The sequence below is a fragment of the Chiloscyllium plagiosum genome, chromosome 4 (genome assembly GCF_004010195.1).
Source record: "Chiloscyllium plagiosum isolate BGI_BamShark_2017 chromosome 4, ASM401019v2, whole genome shotgun sequence".
In the NCBI taxonomy this organism is placed as follows: Eukaryota; Metazoa; Chordata; class Chondrichthyes; order Orectolobiformes; family Hemiscylliidae; genus Chiloscyllium; species Chiloscyllium plagiosum.
Window position 1 is genome coordinate 79,778,164 of NC_057713.1, and position 23,017 is coordinate 79,801,180.

Sequence of the window (23,017 nt, forward strand, 5' to 3'; positions counted from 1 at the left end):
AAGCGAGGCACGGACATCAGAGGATTACTGAGAAATAGGAGGACATCATCTGCATGACGGGTAATTTTATGTTTACCTGTACCAATCCTCGGGGCCGTTATATTAGGGTCAGCCCATATAGCTTCTGCTAGTAGCTCAATTATTAGCGTAAATAGCAATGGTGAAAGATGACATCCCTGACGGCAGGGATCCACACTGAAGCTATCCGAGCCTAATCCATTGGTAATCACAACTGCTTTGGAATCACTATAGAGTGTTGAGACCCATTTGGTAAACACCTTTCCAACACCAAAATTTTTCAATGTGTAAAACAAATATGACCATTCAACCCTGTCGAACGCCTTTTCAGACTACTACTACTCCTGGTATCTTTCCCTGATGGCAGGCTTGAATCACATTCAAAACCCTTCTAGCATTATTGGATGATCTACGGCCCTTAATAAACCCCGTCTGATCCTCCTTTATAAGATGTGGCAATACCCTTTCTAACCTCAATGCTAATGTTTTAGAGAGGATTTTAAAATCTACATTTAGCAAGGATATTGGTCTGTATGACGCGCAATCTTCTGGGTCCTTTCCTTTTTTAAAGATAAGAGAGATATTTGCCTCTTTCAGCGAAGGCGGGAGACAGCCTTGACTGTATGAATAGTCACACATGTCCATAAATGGACCAGCCAATATTCCTGTAAATTCTTTATAGAATTCAGCTTGAAAACCATCTGGGCCAGGTGCCTTACCGCTCTGAAGTTGCCTGATTGCGTCAAGTATTACTTGGATAGTTAAGGGAACATTCAAGACCAATACCTGTTCTGGAGTTAGGTCCGGAAAGGTCAGGTTTTTAAAAAATGACTGCATCCTCTTAGTCCTGTCTTCACAATCCTGCGATTTATATAAATCAGAATAAAATTTCTAAAGATTGCATTAATCCTTTTATGATCATAAGTCAAAATACCCGCACTTTCCTTGAAAAACGTGATAGTTTGAGGGGCCTTCATTTTCTTTGCAAGAAATGCTAAGTATCTACCGGGTTTATCGCCAAATTCATATAACCTTTGTTTTGCAAATAATATTTCCCTCTTAGCCATTTGGGTAAGCGTGGTGTTTAGAGCTGTCCTAAGGACCGTAATCCTTTGCAATTTGATAATAGAAGGTCTGTCAGTGTATGTTGTTTCAGCTGCTTTTAAGCGTGCTTTGAGTAGACGCTGTTGTTCTCCCTTTAACTTTTTCTGGGTCGCTGAGTATGAGATGATCAAGCCTCGCGCGTAAGCTTTGATGGTCTCCCACATCATTGATGGGTTGCTAGCTGTACCTGAATTAATTTCTTAAAAAGTTTTAAATTCTTGAGAGAAGTACTTTACAAATTTACTATCTTTCATCAGGAAGGGGTCCATACGCCAATGCTGGGGGGATGTCTCATTGTTCCTCGCCTTGATTTCCATATATACAGCAGCGTGGTCGGAAATTGCTATACTACCTATTTTACAGGATGATATGGAATTTTAAAAAATCGAGGGGGCAAAAAACATTGATTCTGGTATGGCATTTCTGTGGATTGGAATAAAAAGAAAAATCTCTGCCCTGTGGATGAAGGCATCTCCCTACATCTACTAATCCTAATTCTTTGTTCAGATCCACCAATTGTCTAGATCTGGGAGATACTCCTGCAGTACTCTTGGGAATCCTATCTATTTCTGGATCCATAATATAATTAAAGTCTCCCCCTATAATTGTATGACGAGCACCAAGAGCCATCAATTTTGAGAAGGCTTCCGTTATAAATTTAAAAGGATGTGTCGGGGGGCAATACAAATTTAAAATCCCATATTCCTCTCCATTTATAAGGGCTTTAATCAGAATATATCGTCCAGATTCGTCTTTTATCTGATTTAGGATTTTGAAAGGGAAATTCTTCCGAATAAGAATAACAACTCCCCTGCTTTTTGAGCTAAAAGAAGAAAAAAAGGCCTGATCAAGGCCCGTCGTAATTTCAAGTGTTCTTTATCTAATTAATGTGTCTCCTGTAGGAGAGCTATACCAACCCTTTCTTTCTTGAGGTTTGATGATATTTTCTTCCTTTTGATTGGTGAATTACTCCCCTTGACATTCCCCAGGTGCACCATTTAATCGACTGATTAACAATAATCGTCCGGGCAGATTCGAGACCCCTCGGGAGGGGAAGCCCTATCCAGAACATCCCAAGCATAGAGCATATAAAATTCACAAAAATAAAGGCTCTCTGATACACTCACAACAGTATAATAAAAAACTATTTCTACATTAAAAAAATATAAAATGTATTTAAATGGAGATTTTCCCCCTTGTTCCCAGGGGGTATCACTTTTCCTTTCCAAAAACCCATCGTATCCTCTCCCAACCAGTGCCTCACCCTTGACCCAGGTGCTCCTTAATAGGATGAAGAAAATTCAAGTATACTACAGAGCTAGAGTTAACACCCTAACCCCCTACCCACACCAACACCTGGATATATTTGGTAATGTTAATACCATGTATAAACATATATAACTATAAAATTACAGCCTCAACATGTAATAATTAGATATAATAATACAAAATAACAAGGGAAAAACAACCCCGCTCCTAGAAACAGAGATAAAATAGGATAAGGTAACCACCTCCCTCCACCAACATTAACTAGACCCCCCAGCCTATATATATATATATATAGAATAAAAAAAAGGGGAGAAAATCGTTAAGTAGAGAACAAATAAATAAATCCCTCTCCCCAAACCCCAAGATAATATTAAACAAACAGTAAGGTAAATAAAAGGGGGTTAATATATAAAAAAAGGAGGGGATGTAAACTGGAGTGGGGGGAAAGCAAACCAACATCAATTAACTCTTATAATTTATCTAAGAGAGTCCAAAAGTTCCTTGGCTTTTTCCTGCGATCCGAAGTTATAAACACGGATCCTTCATGGCTAAAACGTAGCTTCGCTGGGTAGCGCAAGGAGTACTGAATATTTAAATCCCTTAAACACTTCTTCGCCTCATCAAACGCCATCTTCTTTTGGACCAGAGCTGGGGAAAAGTCCTGGAATAACATGATCTTGGATCCTTTATACATCATGGCTTGGGGATCTTTTCCAAGATTTCTGGAGGCTTCTAAGAGTATCTGCTTCTCCTTATAGCTCTGCAGCCGAAACAGGACAGGGCGGGGGGCGCTGGTTCGAGCTGGGCCCGCGTATTGCAACCTGGTAGGCCCATTCCACCCTTACCTGGCCTGATCCAGCCTCCAGATTTAAAAGCTGTGGCAGCCACTGTTCAAGGAACACTGTAAGCTGGCCTTCCTTTTCCTGTTTGGGAAGGCCCAGCAAATGAATATTTTTTCGATGACCTCGATTCTCGAGGTTGTCAATGTGATTTTCTAAGGTCTGGACTCGCTGTTCGAGAGTCCAGTCCCGATCCACTGCCAATTGTGCTGTAGTTTCGGAGGTCGCGGCCTTTAGCTCCACCCCTCTGACTCGGTGCTCAATTTCCTTGATGTCTCGGTCGTGCTTTTGCAGCGCGGCCGAGAGTGAGTCTCAACGGCTTCGGGATTCTTCAATAAAAGCGTCAATCTTCGCATCGAGTTTGGAGATTATTTCCACAAGGCTCGCCACCGTAGGTAAGTCCCCCGGAGCGGCTGCGGATGCCTCTGCTGCAGCTGGAGAGGGTGGGGGAGGGGTTCCTGCCTGCTGAGAGCTGGGGGCTCCCTTCCCTTTAGTCATTTTTACTGGAGATTAAATTGCTTAAATTCAATACTAAACAACTAATTACATTAAGTAAAAACTATTTTAAATGATTTGGTGAGTGTGGTGGGGGCGGGTGACCCACTTTGCCCAAGTCTTGGGAGGAGCACTGTAGACTCAGACTTGCTGGGTCGCCGCCATCTTGGATCCCCCAGGACCTGATGGTTTTTATTCTCAGGTGTTAACAGAAGTAGCTGAAGAAATAGTAAATATATTAATAGTGACCTTCCAAAGTCCACTAGATTCTAGAAATATCCCACTGGATTGGAAAAAGATTCATGCAACATTGTGATTCATGAAAAGGCAGACAGAAAGAAGGGAATCAGAGAGCTGGTAGTCTAACATCTGTCAGGAGGAAAATGTAATAATTCAAACATCCAAACATACAGATTGGGGGCAGGGGAAGGCCACTTAACCCCTTGAGCCTACTCTGCCAGTTAGATCGTGGTTGATCTGATTGGAACCTCAAATCCACATTTCTGCCTACCCCCATAAGATTTCAGTCAATTGCTCAATAAGAATCCATCCCTCCTATAAAAAGGAGGTTGTTAAAATTGCAAGGGCGCAGAAAGGATTTATATGGATGTTGCCAGGGTTGGGCCCTTCAGGTATGGGGACTGGCTGAATATATTGGAGCGTCGGAGGCAGAGGGGTGACTATAGAAGTTTATAAAATCATGAGGGGCAATGGATAGGATGAATAGCTAAGGTTTTTGCTGAGGGTATGGGAATCCAAAACTAGAGGGCATGGGTTTAAGAGAGGGGAAAGATTTAAAAGGGACATAAGGGGCAACGTTTTCATGTAGATGGTGTGCACATATGGAATGAGCTGCCAGAAGTGGAGGCTTGTACAATTATAACATTTAAAAGGCATTTGGATGTGTACATGAATAGGAAGGGTTTAGAGGGATGTCGGCCAAATGCTGGCAAATGGGAATGAATTAGTTTAGGTTATCTGGTAGGCATGGACAAGTTGGACAGAAGGGACTGTTTGTGCTGTACATCTCTGTGATCCTAAATGCAGAGATCTCCATGTAGTGGCTGATGTAAAATTGTGGTATGACAGAAAATAAGTAATTTTATTTTGCATGAATTTCTAAAAGGTGGTGGGCCTCCATTTTAAACATTGTTATTGACCAATTATACTTTTGGGAGGTCTGGATGAAATTTCCTTTGTGACATATGTTATGGATTTTCAAGCTTGGTGACCGCTTGTAACAAAAATTATCTTCAACAATGTCAGATTCATTAAAAAATATTTTGTGCTGAATGAGAAAACAAATTCATGGTTACACAGTAATCTTGAAAAAATCAAATGTTGAAGGAAAAAGCTGGAGGCAATCTTGACAGAATTTTGTAAGTATTTCTTTGCAGAAATATACATGGCAGGCATAGATCTCTAAGTCAACGATCAAAGCTTTAGTCTGTATCTATTTAAAAGAGTAAGTAAATTTTCCCTTAATTTCCACCACCTACATGCAAATAAATACAATTAATATGCAATTACCATGCATCAGACTGTAACTGATATATTTTAATTTGTGTGGATGCATGCGTTTTTGAATGTGTCAATATTATAATCCAGAATATTTCCGCACCTGGTGAAGAATTATCCACAAACACACTGAAGAAAGTGGATCTTTATTGTAAATCGTGGTGTAGAATTAATTTTGTTTTAATATGGTTAGTTTGTGTTCAATATAGTAGAATTATCTTTACTTGCTTGGACTTTGAAGAGAAAAACACTCTTAAACTGTCAGGATATTAGCATTCATCATTTCTGTCCTTGTGCCACTGTCTGTATCACAGGTAACCATGAAGACTAAGTAGCAGTTGAATATTTATTGTAGGATATTGTGCAATTTTAGGAATTTGCTGAGGCGAGCTGATAGAATACAATTTATTTTAAATTGCAATCACAGTTGTATCCATTGTAAATTACTGATAGTGCTATATGGCAAATTGCCATTGTTCATGCTTCTATGATCAATTTATTTTAAATGTGTCTAGACAGCAGTTTAAACTATTACAAATTGGTCCAGGGTGTGAGTATTTTATATCTTCTCCAGGGGTATTTTCAGTGTTATCCAGGACCTATTCAGTGATCAGGCTGATTTGTTCGATTTGGGTAACATTCAGGGTGCCAGAGGGTTAATGATGTGCATTTCAGTTTGAAGATAGGTAGTCTGCTCATGGAAACTGGCATCACGCTATTTATGTGAGATAGAAGTAGTTGGAAAAAAGCCTGCAGTGTAAGAATGAAATATGGTTAGACTGAATAGACTGTAACCTCAGATTGTGGTAAGGACAGAACTTGTCACAACCACACTCAAACAAGACGAGTCACAAACAGCAGGAAATTCAAACACATTAACACACTGTACTTGGATATGTTTTGCAGTAGCTCTCACTGAGAAATATGACCTTTCGTTTTGTTTTGATCTAGTAAAGTACTTCACAATAGATATAACTATGTGTTTTTAACTTTTAATATTAGCTTTCTTGTCTCCATGAGATCCTATCTTTTTTTCAATCTTGCTGCCTTTGCTTGAATGTAATAAGGTCATCTGACCACTTCTACGTTATTTCCACTGACAGTTTGGGTTTAATGATGTTTAATGATGTTTCATTTGAAAGGAAGTCCTATTCAACACGCGGTTAGTGGTGAGAGATGGATTGGCACTGATATTGGAGTTAATTTTTGACAGGCAGCTTAATCAGATTTTAAAGAAAAATTATTGAACTAACCAACCTTTGTGACTTCTGCGTTAATACTTCCGGAATGTATACTTAAACTGTTCTAGCCTATAAAGAGGCCCATCGTTTTGGATAGAATAGTTACCAGTTCCACTGTTTCCTTTTATACAAGAACAGTCAAATCTCCCACCAACAAGAAATCATATCACACCTAAAGTACTTACTGAAGCACAGAACCACCCAGCCAAAGCAGGTGAGTCCTTGGCAGGAAGACATTCCTACCAGTTTGGTTTAGACAGTGATATAAAATGTATTGCATCACTCTGTCACCAGCACTGACACGTGTTGGAAAAATGTAGCTCACAAATGACATTAGATTCCATTTTGTTTGAATATAATATCCAATTTGATAGAAAAGAGTAAAATCTATTGTGCATTATATAAGTAATCACGTCTAAAGGGCAGTGAATGAGCAGACATATTCCACATTAAAAAATCAGCTCTTCTTATAGGCTTATTTTTCTGTAATAACTGAGAGTGCTCTAATAGGATGAAAGAATAAAATAATATGGAATTTTTCTCATAGAGGCAGACCATTCAGTGCAACCATTTAATAGCTCTATTCAGGAGATTCATCCCACTCCAATTACCTCCTTCAACTCTGCACCCTCACCACTCCTGCATTCCTCTAGCCCCATCAAGTCCCTAAAACTCTCTATTCAATGTTCTCACCATACTCTGTGTAATGAAATTCTTGTTAATTCATATTTGATCTGCTAGTTATCTATTCATGCCCATTTGCAAAATGGAATTAAATAGTATTTATAATACACAAGTAGAGCCATGTGGTCCAACAGTTTTAAGCTGTTGTTTATATTCCAAATGAGCTTCAGTTCCTGCCTCTTTCATCTATCAGCATATCATTTTCTTTCTTTTCTTCTCATGTACATATTTGTCTGCCCCACACTGTTAGTCACCTCAACCACTGAGTATGGTAATGAGTTTCACATTCTAACCATTCTCTAAATAAAGAAATTCCACTCACAAGTGGAAATAATTTCTTAGTACCCACTCTATTAAAACTCTTCATAATTTTACAAAGTTCCTGAGCTACAAATCTTCTCAAACAGCATTTACAAAGCTGAATCAGATCTCCTCATAGTTTTCTTTTTACCAAAAAAAATACCTGAGCATGCTGAAAAATCCTGAAGAAGGGCTTATGCCCGAAACGTCGATTCTCCTGTTCCCTGGATGCTGCCTGACCTGCTGCGCTTTTCCAGCAACACATTTTCAGCTCTGATCTCCAGCATCTGCAGACCTCACTTTCTCCTCCATGCTGAAAAATCCTTGATTGTAGCATCCAATCTTAATTCTGGTAACAGCCTTGTAAAACGGTTCTACATTTGCCTCATGGTTAATACCATTGCTAGACCGTAAGTGTGGAAGTATTAAAAAAAACTCAACATATAATAAAAAAATGGGAGTTAGGAGAGAACATAGGAGGAGCATTTCTCGTAGAAATGATGAGAATGCCATTTAACCAAACAACATAGAAGAAAATACTGGAAAAATGCAGTTCTCTGAATCTGTAAAAAGAAAGAGGAATTAATGTCTTGGATAGTGAACTTTCATCAAAACTTGAAAAACTAAAATTAAGTCAATTAATCTATTTGTTCAAAGAAAGGGAGGCAGAACAACAGGTTCAAGAGCACAAATAACAGCGCAAGCCTTTCAGACAATCTTCATTATATTATGGAATTTGGTATATCACAGCAGCAGTGAAGGAGCAGATGTAGCTTGTGTTCAATGGATTATCACTTATACTGGTGCACATGACAACCGAAAATATTAATTGCTAACTACAATGTTGCTCATAAAAGCAAAAACACATATCTTACATTACAAATGCTTAATTTTAGTTCAATAAACGATCACTTTGATGTCACAAGTTGCTTTATGAATAATCATTTTTTTATTAGTGTTGAAGAAACCTAAGTTAAGATCCTACTTTGCTTAATTTGTATTCTCATTAGGCAAATGTAAATTAATAAAGAGGGCTACATAAATCTAATAATGTCCTGTCAGAATAGTTAGATCATTTTGTCCGGTCTTTTGACAACATACCATTACATATGTCAAAGTTCATTCAAGCTGTCAGAATAACTAAGAATTTCCTTAGGAATTGCTTTGAAAGCCACTGTTACTTCATTGCTGACCTTTAGGGCACCCTCTGAGTGAAATTCCCAAACTTGCATTGAAAGACAGCTTTAGCACAGTTTAATGCTGACTTTTGATGCAGAGCATTGAGGACATTTGAAGCAAGTCCAAATTTCTTCAATCTTGCATGCTGATTCTGTGAAACCTCTGTCAAAACCTGTTGCCTCTTTTGTTATGTGTTTTGTTATGCACATTTCCTGAATTGATGCCATTTCTCTAGATTTCCCAAATTTACGTTTGATAAAGTGATTTTTCTTGTGTTTTCTGGGTCTTTTCTTGGTAAATGATACTTAAAAATTTGAATGCATCTTAACAGCATCAGAATGTTCTGCATTAAAAATCAAAAAATGTCCACAACTGTATTTTTCTAAATACATTCAGCCAATTGTGCATGACTGATGGTTTGGGAGCTTCAAACTAGATGCCTAAAGAAAGAATATTGTGGAAGTTCATTGCTTGCCTGGGACACTGTTAACTGCTGCTGACTTTTGATTTGTTTTTCATGGTTGTTATGTTCATCATAAGCTCATGAGACTCTTTATAAGTTTCTGGATAATTTATCAATGTGAAGGCTAGTGTAAATTTCAGAGAAAAACATTATTGAGGCTAAGATTTTGACGAGGGAAAGGCTGAGATGCTATCAAGAGTGAGGAAAAGCAGATTGAGGTTGCTGAGTGAGTAATTTCAATCCTTAAATTTCTCCATCCTCATGCCACCTCCTACCATCACCTTGCATTTACTGCACTCATAGTTCATTTGCACACCCTTGAGCTTCCCTAATCAATTGCGGCCACACACCTACCATATTTTTGACCCAAGGTTTGTTGAGATTGGTAGTTATTCCCCTTCCTCACGCTTGTAGCTCAGCCCTTCCATTGTGCTATTGATATCAAAAGACCCTCAAAAGTCCCACTTTGTCACACTAACAAGACAGTCATTGCCGAGTCACAATGACTAATGATGTTCTAAATGAATTGTAGTACATTATCTCGCAATCTCCTCAACTTCTCTATCGGAAACCCTGAAATGCAAAGGTATCAGGGCAATGTTCTAGCTATTTTCGAGGAAACAGCTTGGAATGAGGCACAAGCGTTGTTGCAGAGATAAATAATGGAGGATTGTGAAATTGCTGGCTGTGTTGAACAATGTGACAGATGTAGAATCAAATAGATGTAAGCAAAGAATGATTGACAGGTTTTAGCAAAGTAGTGCTTTCAATACACTCTAAGCCATTTATCATAGTAGATAAGTTTGAGGTGTAATGCTGGTCAGAGAGGAGGAAAGGATTGGGATTAGGCTTTTTGAGTTCTAAGAAAGTTATATTAAATGTTAAATTTGAACCGTTTCTTTCTCTTTCCACACATGATGGCAGACTTGCTGAGTGTTTCCAGCACATTTTGCTTTTATTTCAGATTTCTGGCATTATTGCCTTTATTTTTAAATATAGTCCTTCTGGGCTGTACATTGTCTCCATATTGCTGTTTATATGGAGTTATTTTGAAATTAACTATTGCATACATCAATGACAGCTAAAATAGATTTAACTAATAAGAAATCTTCAACTGTTATTTTGGTTTCTTGCTTTTCTAGAGAAACTCTGAAATGTGGTAACAATTGAAGCTAAAACAAAACTTAATCAACTGAATTAGGAGCAGAAAGCTAGTTAATGTTAACTAAACATTTGCGAGATTGCTGCATTCTCTGGTCAAAGTTCATTATCCCTTTCAGTGTTATGGCAACTTGCTGCAGATTAATAGATGGATCTGAAGCTATAACATTGCTCTTTGTTTCTGACTCTAAAACTGGATAAAGTTTCTTCAGTACTTCATACAGAGAAATAACATCCCTGTATTTGGAAATACTTGCATTATTTTAATAACAGGAATGCATCTATCTCCAATCTCCACGCAACCCTTCTGTTATCATGGCTGAGGTTTAGATCTTATAATGTGTGATAAATTGCCTCCATCATATATTATTGAATTCTTGCTTTGACTACTTGGCTGTTTATACTTTGTCTCGTGGCCATCGAGTAACAAACTAGAAAATAACATAAATATCTGGCTCAAAGAGCTGCTGTGATGGATCTTACAAATTGGAACAACTTCACAGTTTCAGTTGTACAAACTTAGATTCTGCTGGCCCCCAAATTTTAGTGGAAAGACCAGAGATCAACCAGAATTCAGGAAAAGGTGAAAGTTAAATCATTGTTCAGCCATTGTTGATGTACCTTTGAATTATTGACTGAAGAGTGACATTGCTTGCCATTTTGGAGCAGGTTACCTGCCCATAAGGTTGGATGCAGGAAGTGCATCATGGCTTAGACAGGTTTGTACATGAAAAAAAAACTATTCTTCACTGCTAAGATGGAATTAGAGATGGGACCATATACTATGATACCTCTCCTCAGACCTTGATTTTTCTATCTGTGATCTCTACATATGTGACACACCAAGGAGAAGGCAAGATCTCAGACTACCTCTTTAATGGTCTTCCTTTTTACAAAATAAATAATGATGGAGCAACACTAACAGCGTGCATTGAGTATTTAAAGCATTTCACAAAATGCCTCAAAAGTGCCAGATGCCTGTCAGTCAGTTCGTCAGGACTGAAATCAACAAGTGAGCATGGTCTATCTTTTTAAGCAGAAAGGATTGCAGCATTAGAATGGAAGAAATGGATTTGACATTGAGAGGTTGTTATGCACCTTTTGCTTTGAAAGGCAAAGCTTGGCTTTGGCTAGAACATTCTTGGACCTATAGTGGTAGGTGTGAAGGTGGGATTTGCTAGGACAATAGAGGGGAATCTACATCAGAATGATTCCCCTTGCATTCCCAAGGGGGATAACTAATTTAAATGATTACGGCCGCAAATGGAGGTGATTTATGAGCACATTGAATTTTTGTCTGCAATGGGTTAGTTCTCCCACCACTTTTGGGAGGTCATTATTCTCTGGAGTTGGCGTCCTTGTAGCAGTATGGCCAACTATCAGAGCTGGAGACTCCAGGCCTCAACAAGGAGATCGGGGGCAGGAATGGATGATCTACTGGCCCTATTTAGTCATCCAAAGGCATTTCTTTTCTGATCAATGAACCCTGCCCCTGCCTGCGCCAGCCCGCCCCATTAAGACATATCATTTTCCCCCTCAAGGTCTTAGACCTACCTTGAAAGTGCTTACTATTCACTCTTGGAGCTGCTCAGACAGGTCTTCTTGTTGGGTTGACAACAAGAAGAGCCCATATGTTGTCCTTAATAGGATGGTGAGAACAGAGTTGGACAATTAGAAGGCTGCTTATAGGAGTAAGCTGCCAATACTACTACCAAGCCAATGCCCCTGTTGCAAGATAAATGTGGGGTTGGGTCCAACATTGGAGTCCAAAGCCTGTAGTAAAATCCAGTCTGTCAGGTTTACTCAAATGCATTTTTAAAGTGCTTTCCTTCATACTGATTCATCTGAATACTGGTTGATTTTCACATCCGGCATTGCATAGCACAGCCCCATTCAACATTCAGTACAGAGGTATGGTTCACAGGCACAGAAATATGTTCTTCCACAATACCAGTTTTAAAATAACTTCTGAACAATGGCAATTTGATTGTTGCTGCAGGAAGTGGGGAAACCAAAGCAAATTATACACAGTTTATACAATTAACAAGTCCAAACTAATTGACAGCTGAAAATCTTTGTAAAGCAGAACATATATGCTGCATGCATAGGTTGGATTTGTAATACCGAGTAATATCCATCACCATTTTAAATTAATATGTTATCGTGCTAATTATTTTTTCTTGTTCACTTACAGACATAAAAATGTTTCTAATTTTTGGCGCAATTGCTTTGGGAAGCCTTGTATTGGTCATCAGTGTTGTTACCATAATATGTGTGTGGAGGTATGTACTCTGTGATCTACATAACGTGTGCAAAGCGAATAGATTAACGAAATGATCATTCTGAATCATAGGAAAGTACATTATTCTTTTCCACAGGAGCAAGAAACGGAAAGCAAACAACACACAGTTCCAAAAAGGCACCACTGAAAGACATAACGTAAGACAATCTTTGTTGTGATTTAACCTAATTAACTGTGAATTTAAATCTAACAATGTGACATTATCGACAAAGATCAAAATCAAAGAAGACCAGTACAGTTCCAGCCCCTTGATGCATTAAATGATGGAGAGAAATATTGCATTCTCAGCAGAAATACCAAACTGCTGCCTTTGACTTCCAAAACAACCCTTTCTGCCACATCCAATGATAGGAATTGGAAGGTAGAATGGATTCAACTACTGTCCCTCCACTTTTAAAACATGGATTGAAATCCAGTGCTAACTGATGGAATTAATATCTTTTCACCAGACTTTGTAAAAACGTTCAATTAGATTAAGGAGCATCTGTCTAGTCCCCAACACTAAACCAGATATCATACAAGAGATGATCTAGAATTTAAATGAAAATCTGAACACTGTGTGCAAAAACCTGGGGACTCAGGCATAGAATCACTCCTCCTGTTGAAAAGGACTGAGTGTTTTGTGCATCCTTGAAGGGAAAATAATGGCTAAGAACTGGGACTGAGTCTAAAATACCACATACCATTCAGGGATGATCAGACCCTCATGTATCAGTGGTAGCTACAATACTGAGTGTGCAACCTGCAAAAGAGTACACTGAAAGTAAACAGTAATTTGAAGTTATGGAGTTAACAGGACCACATTGGAGGTGGGCAAGGGGGAAGCTTGACCAAACCAAACATATGCTAAATACAGAATAAGGAAAGCTTTTTGTCTATTACTCATATTAACCAGTGATAAAAGGATGCAGGCAACCTGGAAACTTCATTTCACCAATTTATGTTATCCTTCAGAAGAAACCTCAAAGAAAAATTGACTGAAATGCCAGCTTTATAGCTATTCCCTTGAACCTTTGATAACTTTTTGTGAAACAAGACCTATCTGCTTTGTCAAATCTTACCACAACCATTACTTACCAAATCGACTACATATTTAGCTCTTTACATTAAGAAAGTACAGTGCTAGATTGTCTCTCTGACACAGACTACACACACAGATGCCAAGAATAAAATGATTGAGCCTTCTAGTAAGGTTAGGCTGGAACGCACTATTGTGCAGAAGGATTTTCACTCTGCTTTGAATGGTTATACCTTGAATGAGCACAAAACTTTCATTACTTTATAGAAGTGCCCTTGTCTACTTGAATGTGAGTTACAGAAGGTGGGGATTATTTAATCCAAGGCTCAGACAAAGAACCATGTATGTTTAATTCACATAAAACAAAGTAGTGACAATGGCCAACCCTTTATACATACAACTCTAATTTTGTATTTTTCTCAAAATAATTAGGCACAGTTCTCCTGCTAGTTTAGTTAAGGTTGGGCAAATCTATATCCAAGCCTGGAGTTAGATCAGACGGTGGTAGAAATATATAATTTTTGACCTCAGATTAAGGCAGTGGGATAAATCATACAGGTTTCCCAGTGCTATTTTCCAGAAAGTTGTCCTTGCATTGTGCTTATACATTGCTGTCCATTAATCCAGTAAATCTTTGAATTGTGTGGACAAAATGCTGAAAAAATGTGTCCTGATAAATTATCCCACCAAATTATAATATTATTATTATGATAATAAATTTTGTCTTAGAAAAAAAGAGTAAATGAAGCAAACCAGATAAGGCTCAATGTTAATTTTCAATTTGATTGGTCTCTCCACCTCAGTTTTTTTGAGCATGCAGACATTCTTTATTAGGGGAACCAATTATTCATTTGTTTAAGTTAATGAATAAATAAACTTAAAAGTTTAACAACACTCTTTACAAACAGCAAAGAAGAGCCAACCCAAACAGCTATACAAATCCTGATGTCTACGATCGGCCAAATTCCAGGGATATGGAGTATCAGGAAGAAGCTATTTATGCCAATCTGTAGGATCTACTACTGATTAGATGACTGTGTATCCATCTTCAACTTCACTGGTCGAACTTCATCGCTATGAATTGAACCCTTGTTTCAGCTTTCACTTTCTTCATAAGTGAGGTGACTGTTGAACTCATTCCATCACATAATTAAACAGTGAACTTTATTACAATTCTTCAACAGGATAAAGCAAGGAACGATGTGCTTTCTTCTCTTAAATTCTAAAAGTGCTCCATTCGTTTTATTCTTAAGTTACAACCATTTTTAAAACATTTAACTGGTAAATGTAATAATTTCAAGACATGATGTGTATATTTATAAACTTGCCAATTGAGAACTGATTAGATATATTAGCTTAGCGACATACATAATAGAAAACAAAACTCAGATTAAGCTGGTCTTACAATCCTTAAATATTTTACAGGTATATAAAAACTTGTTTGCAGCCACCGGATGAATTTTATTTTCTTATTTAATATTTCAATATTTGAATTGTCACCAAATATATGAGGCCAGAGAAACTAACGGTTGTCATGTTACCATAGAACAGACCAAGTGCCAAAAGAAGGGATTTTTACTAGATTGGAGTTATTGCACACCACCATATTGTTAACTCTGTTTGATTGTTGTTTCCTCAAGGAATATTTAATTTGACCTAGTAACTCATGTGCCACTGTGTATATTTTGTCTACCTTATTATTCAACTATGCTCATTCTCAATTGGTCAATTTTCACAGGCATCAGATATCTGTGTGAGATCAGATTTTAAAAATACCTTTCTTTTCTGGTAGCTCTAAGGTACAGTACAGAAATCAGAGCCCTTACCAAGTAGACACTAGGCAGGAGAGGGAAGCAGGTGGCAAAAAAAAACAGCAGCAAGGTCTTGAGGAAAGTTTTGAAAATAGGGAGGGAGGTGGGCTAGATAAAGATATCAAATAAGGAAGATGCAGGGAAAAGATCTGAGGCTTCATGAAGCGATTGTCCAAGTTGCTAAAATGTTGGAAGGGTAGAAAGTAGGTAGAGGTGGAGGCAAGAGTAAGCTGAAGGTGTATACAACTAGAAACATTTGGATTTAAATCTGAATGGGAGCCATACCCAAAAGAATGTAAATGTTTATAGATATCAAAATTGGCTGGCATCTCTTTGCTGATACTTAGTTATGAATGATCTAAGGCAGGTATCAAGGCATCTGGAGCAGCAAAATGATCCCTTATTATGCCTGTGCAAGATACGTGATTCTCATGAGGTCTCTGTTTCACAAGCAGGGCTACTTGAGGAATTTGGGCTGAAAATGTGTTGCTGGAAAAATGCAGCAGGTCAGGCAGCATCCAGGGAACAGGAGAATCAACGTTTCAGGCATAAGCCCTTCATCAGGAATGTGGGGAGGGAAAAGGGGGCTGAGAGATAAATAGGGGGGAGTGGGACCAGGGTGGAAGGTAGGTGGGAAGGTGATAGGTGGATGCAGGTGAGGGGTAATTGCAATCGGTTTTTGGGAGGCTGGAGTGAATAGGTGTGAAGGAAGATGGACAGTTAGGACAGGTCAAAAGGACGGTGCCTAGTTGGAGGTTGTTTCTGGAATGAGGCAGGAGAGGGGAGATTTGGAAACTAGTGAAGTCGTTATTGACACTGTGTTGGCTGAAGGGTTCTCAGGCGGAAGACGAGGCTTTCTTCCTTCAGTTGTTGCATGGCTTGGATTTGGCGATGGAGGAGGCCCAGGTCTTGCATGTCCTTGGAGGAGTGGGAGGAAGGGGAGTGGAGGAGCCCAGGAACTTGCTTGTCACCTGACAATTACCGGTTAACTTTTTTTATCATACAGATTTAAGGCAGTGGGAACTTAGTTATAGTCAACCTTTTCATAACCTTAATGATAGAGTAGGAAATCTAACAAAATAAGTCTAATAATTGATAGTCCATTGTAAATTTAAGAGATGTCAGAAGTGGCCATGCAAGTGGAATGTGTAGCTGGTCACATGTTGGGGAGTCCTGGATGCTTCCAGTGTCGTTGATGACCACATGTGCAGAACGTGCTCCCAGCAGCAGAAGCTGAAGGAAGACTCTGAGTCTTGGAGTTTGAGCAAATACTTGAGGAATTTCACAGCTTGTGTGTCCCAACAGGAAGTACTCGAGAAGTATTTTAGTGAAAGTTAATTTTCTTTCTCTGTTACATCAATGAACTTGGCAAGTTGGGGGTAAAAATTCACAAGGAGTGGCATTCGAAGTCAGGGTTGCCCGTTCAATATTGGGAGTTGTTGAAGAATATTTCCTGTGTAGGTTAGAATTTACATCACAGAAAAAAGTCATTTACTCTAACGTGTCCATGGAGGTATTTGTCATTTCCTTAGCCTTCTCAAACTTTACAGGCTGTGTGCAAGAACATTATATGCCTATTTAAAACAAAGTATAATTAAGATTTTTTATTGTAAGGACAGCTATAAGTAATTTAAAGATTACAGGTTTTTCTTTGTCTTTGATAGTGATATTTAAAATTTACAGCAGGTGGGCTAAATAGACATTTTATAGAGCCAGCAGTTGGCTGAAAATATCTGTTCTAATTTCTGGCAGCTTCATTTAGTTGTAAATACAGCACATGTTAATTCAACACCAATGCAAGTGAAATTTGATCATCAGAGGTTAATTATCAATGAAATGCTACATCTCTTGACAAGCTTTCTTGTTCTTCTTCAGTCATCAAACATACTAATTCAGGATTGTGATTAACCTGACTGTAGGCATAATGACTTCCTAGAAACCATAATATACCTAACTCCAACTTGATTAACATCCTTAAATTGGGCAAAACATCAGGGAGTTTATAATAGCAGGCAAATGGGAAAGTGATGTTTAGGAAGCCAATTATTGTACCTTATTTTACAATAATTGTAAATTTTCTACATGCTGGTGATCTGCCTGCTTTGATGTACCTCACTTTGTAAAATGTGACATCATACTGTTGTGAATAAAATAAACAAAGACACAAAGGTAAATCCACTGTCTGATAAAGCCAATAATTTATTTCCAAGAGCAGTTGCACAGAACCATAAATTACAACATAAAAATAACATCTACTGATGAAACCATTCTCTGACATACATCGTGAAGCTTGAGATAAATAGGAGATAATGATGACTAAGGTACAGCTTTCCTTTGGATACAGACACTAAGGCCAGTCTGATGAACTTGGTTAGAAACCAGATTCTTTTCAGTCATCTGATGGTTCCTGTCAATAAGTGCATGTGACAAAAAAGAAACTAAAAACAAAACTGAAGACAGTGTTAGTTGATCCTGCTGCTTTCAAATGAAACTAGGTATTAGTTCATACTCAATTAAATAGTTTAAGAATGTGAACTAATATTTCCACACCTATCATAACACTGGCAGCAGTATAACATTATCATATATTACAGACTCAAATGTCGGCAGCTACTCAATTCTTGAAAGTAGCTGAATGTTCAATCTGAGCCCACTGGCTACTGCTGATTTCAATCTGAGCCCACTGGCTACCTGCTGATTTCAATCTGAGCCCACTGGCTACCTGCTGATTTGCAATAGTGCTCTATCTACACAACATTTTCTGACATTTTTTGGTCTCTGTTTTAACCAAAATTTTTGTTCCACTAGTTGTCTTGATAATTGCACAGACCTTAGTATACAACTGTGCTAAGATGTCTTACAAGGCATATTACCATGGCAACGGGTACTGGACATAACTGATACAGAATTCACACACAAATAACTAACTTGTAAAGAAAAATGCAACTTCTAATACAAATTATTTTCTTGAAATCAACAAGTATGAATAGAACATATTATTCCACAATATTGAAAATGTCATGTTTTAAAGAAACTGAGATTTTGGAAATGATTTAACACCCTTTGTGCCACAGGCTTGTAATTTATACAATGAGCCTTATAAGCAAGTCTAGAAGGCCATAAACTTTGGGATTTCACTGTAGTCAGTGAATACTTGAGCATGCACTTGCATTTTTGAAGATAGATAGAACCAACAATATATAGCCTAAAGCTGGAATAAGCAGAGTGAATATAATTGAAATTATTTGGCAGCCCAATGTACAGTGTTTGACTTAAAAAATTGGAAATACCTGTAATTAAACAGGTGTTTAAAGTCTAATTATACAACTGATTCCATTAACAAGCTAGATTTTCTCAAGACCTATTCCAAATTACAGTATACAAGGTTTTGTCTATAAGGAGAGCAAATAACCAACAGGTAAAGAAAGTAAGTTGTCTCACAGTAGTAGAGTGTTACAATGGAAGGAAACTTGACTGTTCAACAACTAGGAGATGGATGCCACGCTAAAGGAGGTGGAATTGATGGAAATTCAAGTTAGTAACTATCATTAGAAAAGTTACACAAACACTAATATGGACATAATACAAATACATGGCAAAACTGCACACAGTGGAAAAGAACACACCCATAGGTAGTACCAATCTCCATCTCATTTCTTTAATTATATACATCACAGTGAAACAAGCATTCATATAATTTCATATTAAACATGTGGGACTTTATTAAGCTTCAGAGATAGAATGCAAAAGATCACTTTATATATCTGTGGAAGAAACTTCTCACAAAAGAAATGTGACCACCTAACTAAAGGATTCTGCCTGAACTAGTCACCGCTTAAGTATAATTGCAGCTTTGTTTGTGTGCACTGCAGAACAATCAAACAAGATTCTTTGTACATAAAAAAGCTACACTTTCACTAGCAAATAGCACCCAATGTCTAGTGCATTTAATCCATATGCCAGTTTTGAAGGAAGATACAAGCTTATATACTGTCAGCAGCAGAACTCTGGGACCTCATGATTGGAGGCAAAATTATTTGAACAAGAGCATGGAGCCGCTTCTCTCTGCTGTGATTCACAGTACATTCGACTCATTTTGTTTTGTGAATCAAACCTAGCCATGTGGAATGAAGGAATCCAGAGCTAGCCCACCTATCGACTTAAGGTGAGTGATGTTTGACCCTCTGCAAAATAAATATTAATTTGTACTCACTTCAATAGTCTGATTTCCACTTATTTAATAGCTAACCCTGGAGTTGGTGTGATTTTTACGCCATCGTGAGTTCAACCATTTTTTGGTCTACAAAATAATTCCATAAATGATGATGTGTAATCCATTTTTTGTGAATCTCTTCATCAATAATCCACACTAATCCAGCCCTTGATAATAATAAATACTAGGTAGATAATAAAGAACCAAAACTACTTTGGAGAGTCATAAATCAGAGTGTTAGACTGATGGGCCCTCCCATGGACCAAACTATAAGCACTGACCTTGATAGAGAAAACAAGAAAAAGTGAGAGAAATAATGTATCTGCTCTTGCCACAACTGAGATAACAATAAAGTAATTCAACAACAGATGCTAGAACTGCTTATTTTCCAATGCACCAAATTCTCTTTCCCAGTAACAGTATAGTAAGTTGCCTTTGGAGCAAAGAATTAACTCATGTAATGTAACCTGGGACAAAAGATTATGAAAATCCACAGATGCAGCTCTTAACAAATTCCACTTTGGCCACATTGCTACATTTAGTACCTTTAGTACATTTAGTACAGCTGACTTGTACTATGGAATAATGTACAGTCACTTTTGACGTGGATAGAGGTATTTATTCCTCCTTTGTGGCTGTGAATCAGACTTTGATGTATCACTGCCACAAAGTAACTTTGACAAACATATGACTGTACAAACATTAATTACTTCTTAAAACCCAAATTCTAGTTCATTTTACAGGGGTAGAAGCTGACTGCTTTGATACAGTAACATTATTTTGACCCTAATATCAGTTGTTAGATTGATTCTGCCTTCTAATGTGATCCAATGGCTGTAAATAAACTCTTCAGCATTTATTTCAAATTATGCACTCTCCCCAGATGAACTACAGACGTTCAAGAAAATGGCTCACCTTCTCCAGGGTACTTAGGGAAGGTAATAAATCCTAATCCAGACAAAAGATCCCACATCCTATGAATAAATTTTAAAAATAAGTTTGTGCTAACATGTCTCTATGTGACTAAGCCTTAAAGAATGAACCTTCTGACTTTGTTTTATGGGATGTGTGCATGTTGCTTTGTTTGATAAGGATAAACTGCGTGCAATTTTGACTTTGGCGGACAGTGCAAATTGGGTGATATTTATTTGAATGCTCAGCCTCACCTATCAACTTCAATGGAAATGAAACTCAGGGGAGGTGTTTAAATCCTGGTGAGATGGAATTGCTCCTACACTCAACAACCAAAGTCAAAATTGACTTGCAGGGTGGGAGCTGGGTTCCTTTCAAATGGAATTGTCACAACTGTAAGGTCAACTGCAGAGGGATCTTACATTCACACTGTGATTAGGTGACTCAAGTTTGCAGATTTATCTGGATAAGATTGAAGGCTGCAGGGTGGATAAACAGCTGACCATGACAGTGATACAGGAAACTATTCAAGCAGGGAAGGCAGAATTGATAGGAAAACAGTTGTGATAGTGCAGAATAATATAGTGAGGGGGAAATATCAGTATTCCCTGCCACAAAGAGAGATAGTCCAAAAGGTTGTACCAGGTTTTGGGGCATCTGCTCAGTCTTGGACAGATGCTAAATAGAAGAGGGAAGATCCAGTCATCGTGGTTGACATGGATACCAATGACTTTGGCAGGACAAGGAAAAGGTGTCTGCATAATCAGTACGAGGGTATAAACAAGTCAGGAAATAGAACTTTAAAGGTAGTAATCTCTAGATTATACCATGAGTTATGTGCAAACTGATATAGGGCTAATAAGTTTAGAGAAATGAATGCACACTTGATAGATTGGCATGGTAGAGATGGGTTCTGGTTTATGAGGCACTGGAGCCAGAACAGGGGAAAGTGGAAGTGGAGGCTGGATCATTGGGGTAGTCTGTGCCTGAACCATGCTGGGGTTCATTTTCGAGCAAACCATACAATAAGGGAAGTAGAGAAGGCTTTAGTAAAATAATGGGACCACGGGATCAGATTTTGAAGCTGGGGTTAATCAAAGAGCAGAGACAGTACAACAGCGAAAGTTAAAATGGAAAATTCTGATCGGGTCTTGACAGGAAGGATTAGGGAGTGCCAATCTAAGAGTGAATCAGCAGATAAGGCTGGAGGCTGTGAAAATAATAAAAGGACAAAACTAAAAGTTCTCCAACTGAATACACATAGCATTCAAACAAAACAGATAAATTGATAGAGCAAACAGAAATAAAAAGGACAATCTGATATCCATTATTGAGAGATGCTGGCAGGTTGGCTTATCAATAGCAATCAGTAACTGCTTAATGGATGAATGGAGCAATGACTCAGCATTTAGGGTGTTTGATCTCCAGCTTTGCGATGTTTTCCTCATTGTTGATCTTATGTCCAGTCAGTACCTGCACTTCCTATTGCACAGCTCACCATCACCAATGGCATTCCAGCCGCAATTGTTTGTATTTAGATTTTAACATGGTAAAACATCTCTATGCATAATATAAAAGTGTTATCAAACAAGTCTGGACATCGAAAGGATATTACGACAGGTAACAAACAGGTTAGTCAAGGTACTGAGTGTTAAGGACTATTGAAGAAGAGAAACAGAAGTTAGAGGCAGAAAGATTTAGGGAAGGAATTGCATCAACTCCCATTAAAAGTATTTTTCATAATAAACTGCATAGTTGGATTTTTTTTTTAAAAAGTCCATACTTGAAGTCTCCATGTGTCTGGTTTGATTGCTAATTCAGTACATGTTCAAAAGCAGGTAAATCTTTTATTAAACATTAGTGACCAGCATTCTGCCCCTATGTTAGGCAAATACTGGAATACAAGTACTTCCATAAAGCAACCTAAACATCGTTAATACTCCATCAGATTCATGAGCTACAAGTGAAAACAACTTTGGAATGAAACCATCAAGTAAAGACAATCTGTATTAGAGATGGAACAGAAAAGGTGGTGCTATCAGGATAATTATTACAAATGCCCCAACACACTTCACTATCCGATTATGAAGCTAAACTAACTTCAGGAGAGTTATCCTTTGTCTTTTCCAATACCTATTCCTCAATCTGACTCCTGCACCTGACAAAGGATCAGCACCCTGAAAGCTTGTGATTTCAAATAAACCTGTTAGACTATGACCTGCTGTTGTGTGACACTTAACCTTGCCCACCCCAGTCCAACACCAGCACCTCCACATCCTATTCCTCAATCAATATCATTAAACTTGATTATTTGATCATTCTCACTTTACAGTTTGTGGGTGCCTTGTAAAGTACTTTGGACGGACCTGAATTTCTTCATATTCTTGTAGTGTAATATAGCGCCATAGTGAGACACCTTGGCTGTGTTGTCATTCATGTAGAACAAAGAACAAAGAACAAATCTGACAAAAGTATCCAGTGTTCAGGACA

At 38.0% G+C, this 23,017-nt stretch overlaps 1 protein-coding gene and 1 long non-coding RNA gene across 5 annotated transcripts in view; one reads left to right on the forward strand and one right to left on the reverse strand.

Moving 5' to 3' along the window:
- LOC122549138 (CD226 antigen-like) overlaps positions 1 to 15,944 on the forward strand; it is a 50,648-nt gene extending 34,704 nt beyond the window's left edge. For 2 of the 4 annotated variants that reach the window (XM_043688469.1, XM_043688470.1), the window contains exons 4-7: positions 6,618 to 6,698; positions 12,466 to 12,553; positions 12,650 to 12,710; positions 14,500 to 15,944. In XM_043688469.1, the coding sequence (XP_043544404.1) occupies positions 6,618 to 6,698; positions 12,466 to 12,553; positions 12,650 to 12,710; positions 14,500 to 14,604 (335 nt within the window). In that variant the 3' untranslated portion in view covers positions 14,605 to 15,944. The remainder of the gene's footprint in view (positions 1 to 6,617; positions 6,699 to 12,465; positions 12,554 to 12,649; positions 12,711 to 14,499) is intronic. The other 2 variants (XM_043688471.1, XM_043688472.1) reach the window with 1 other exon arrangement.
- A 1,627-nt stretch (positions 15,945 to 17,571) lies between these two features.
- Positions 17,572 to 18,890, reverse strand: LOC122549139. The gene is made up of 2 exons (XR_006311427.1): positions 18,094 to 18,890; positions 17,572 to 18,062 (listed from the first exon to the last, which is right to left on the reverse strand). It is a non-coding gene; the product is annotated as an uncharacterized LOC122549139 (long non-coding RNA).
- Positions 18,891 to 23,017: the final 4,127 nt, after the last annotated feature.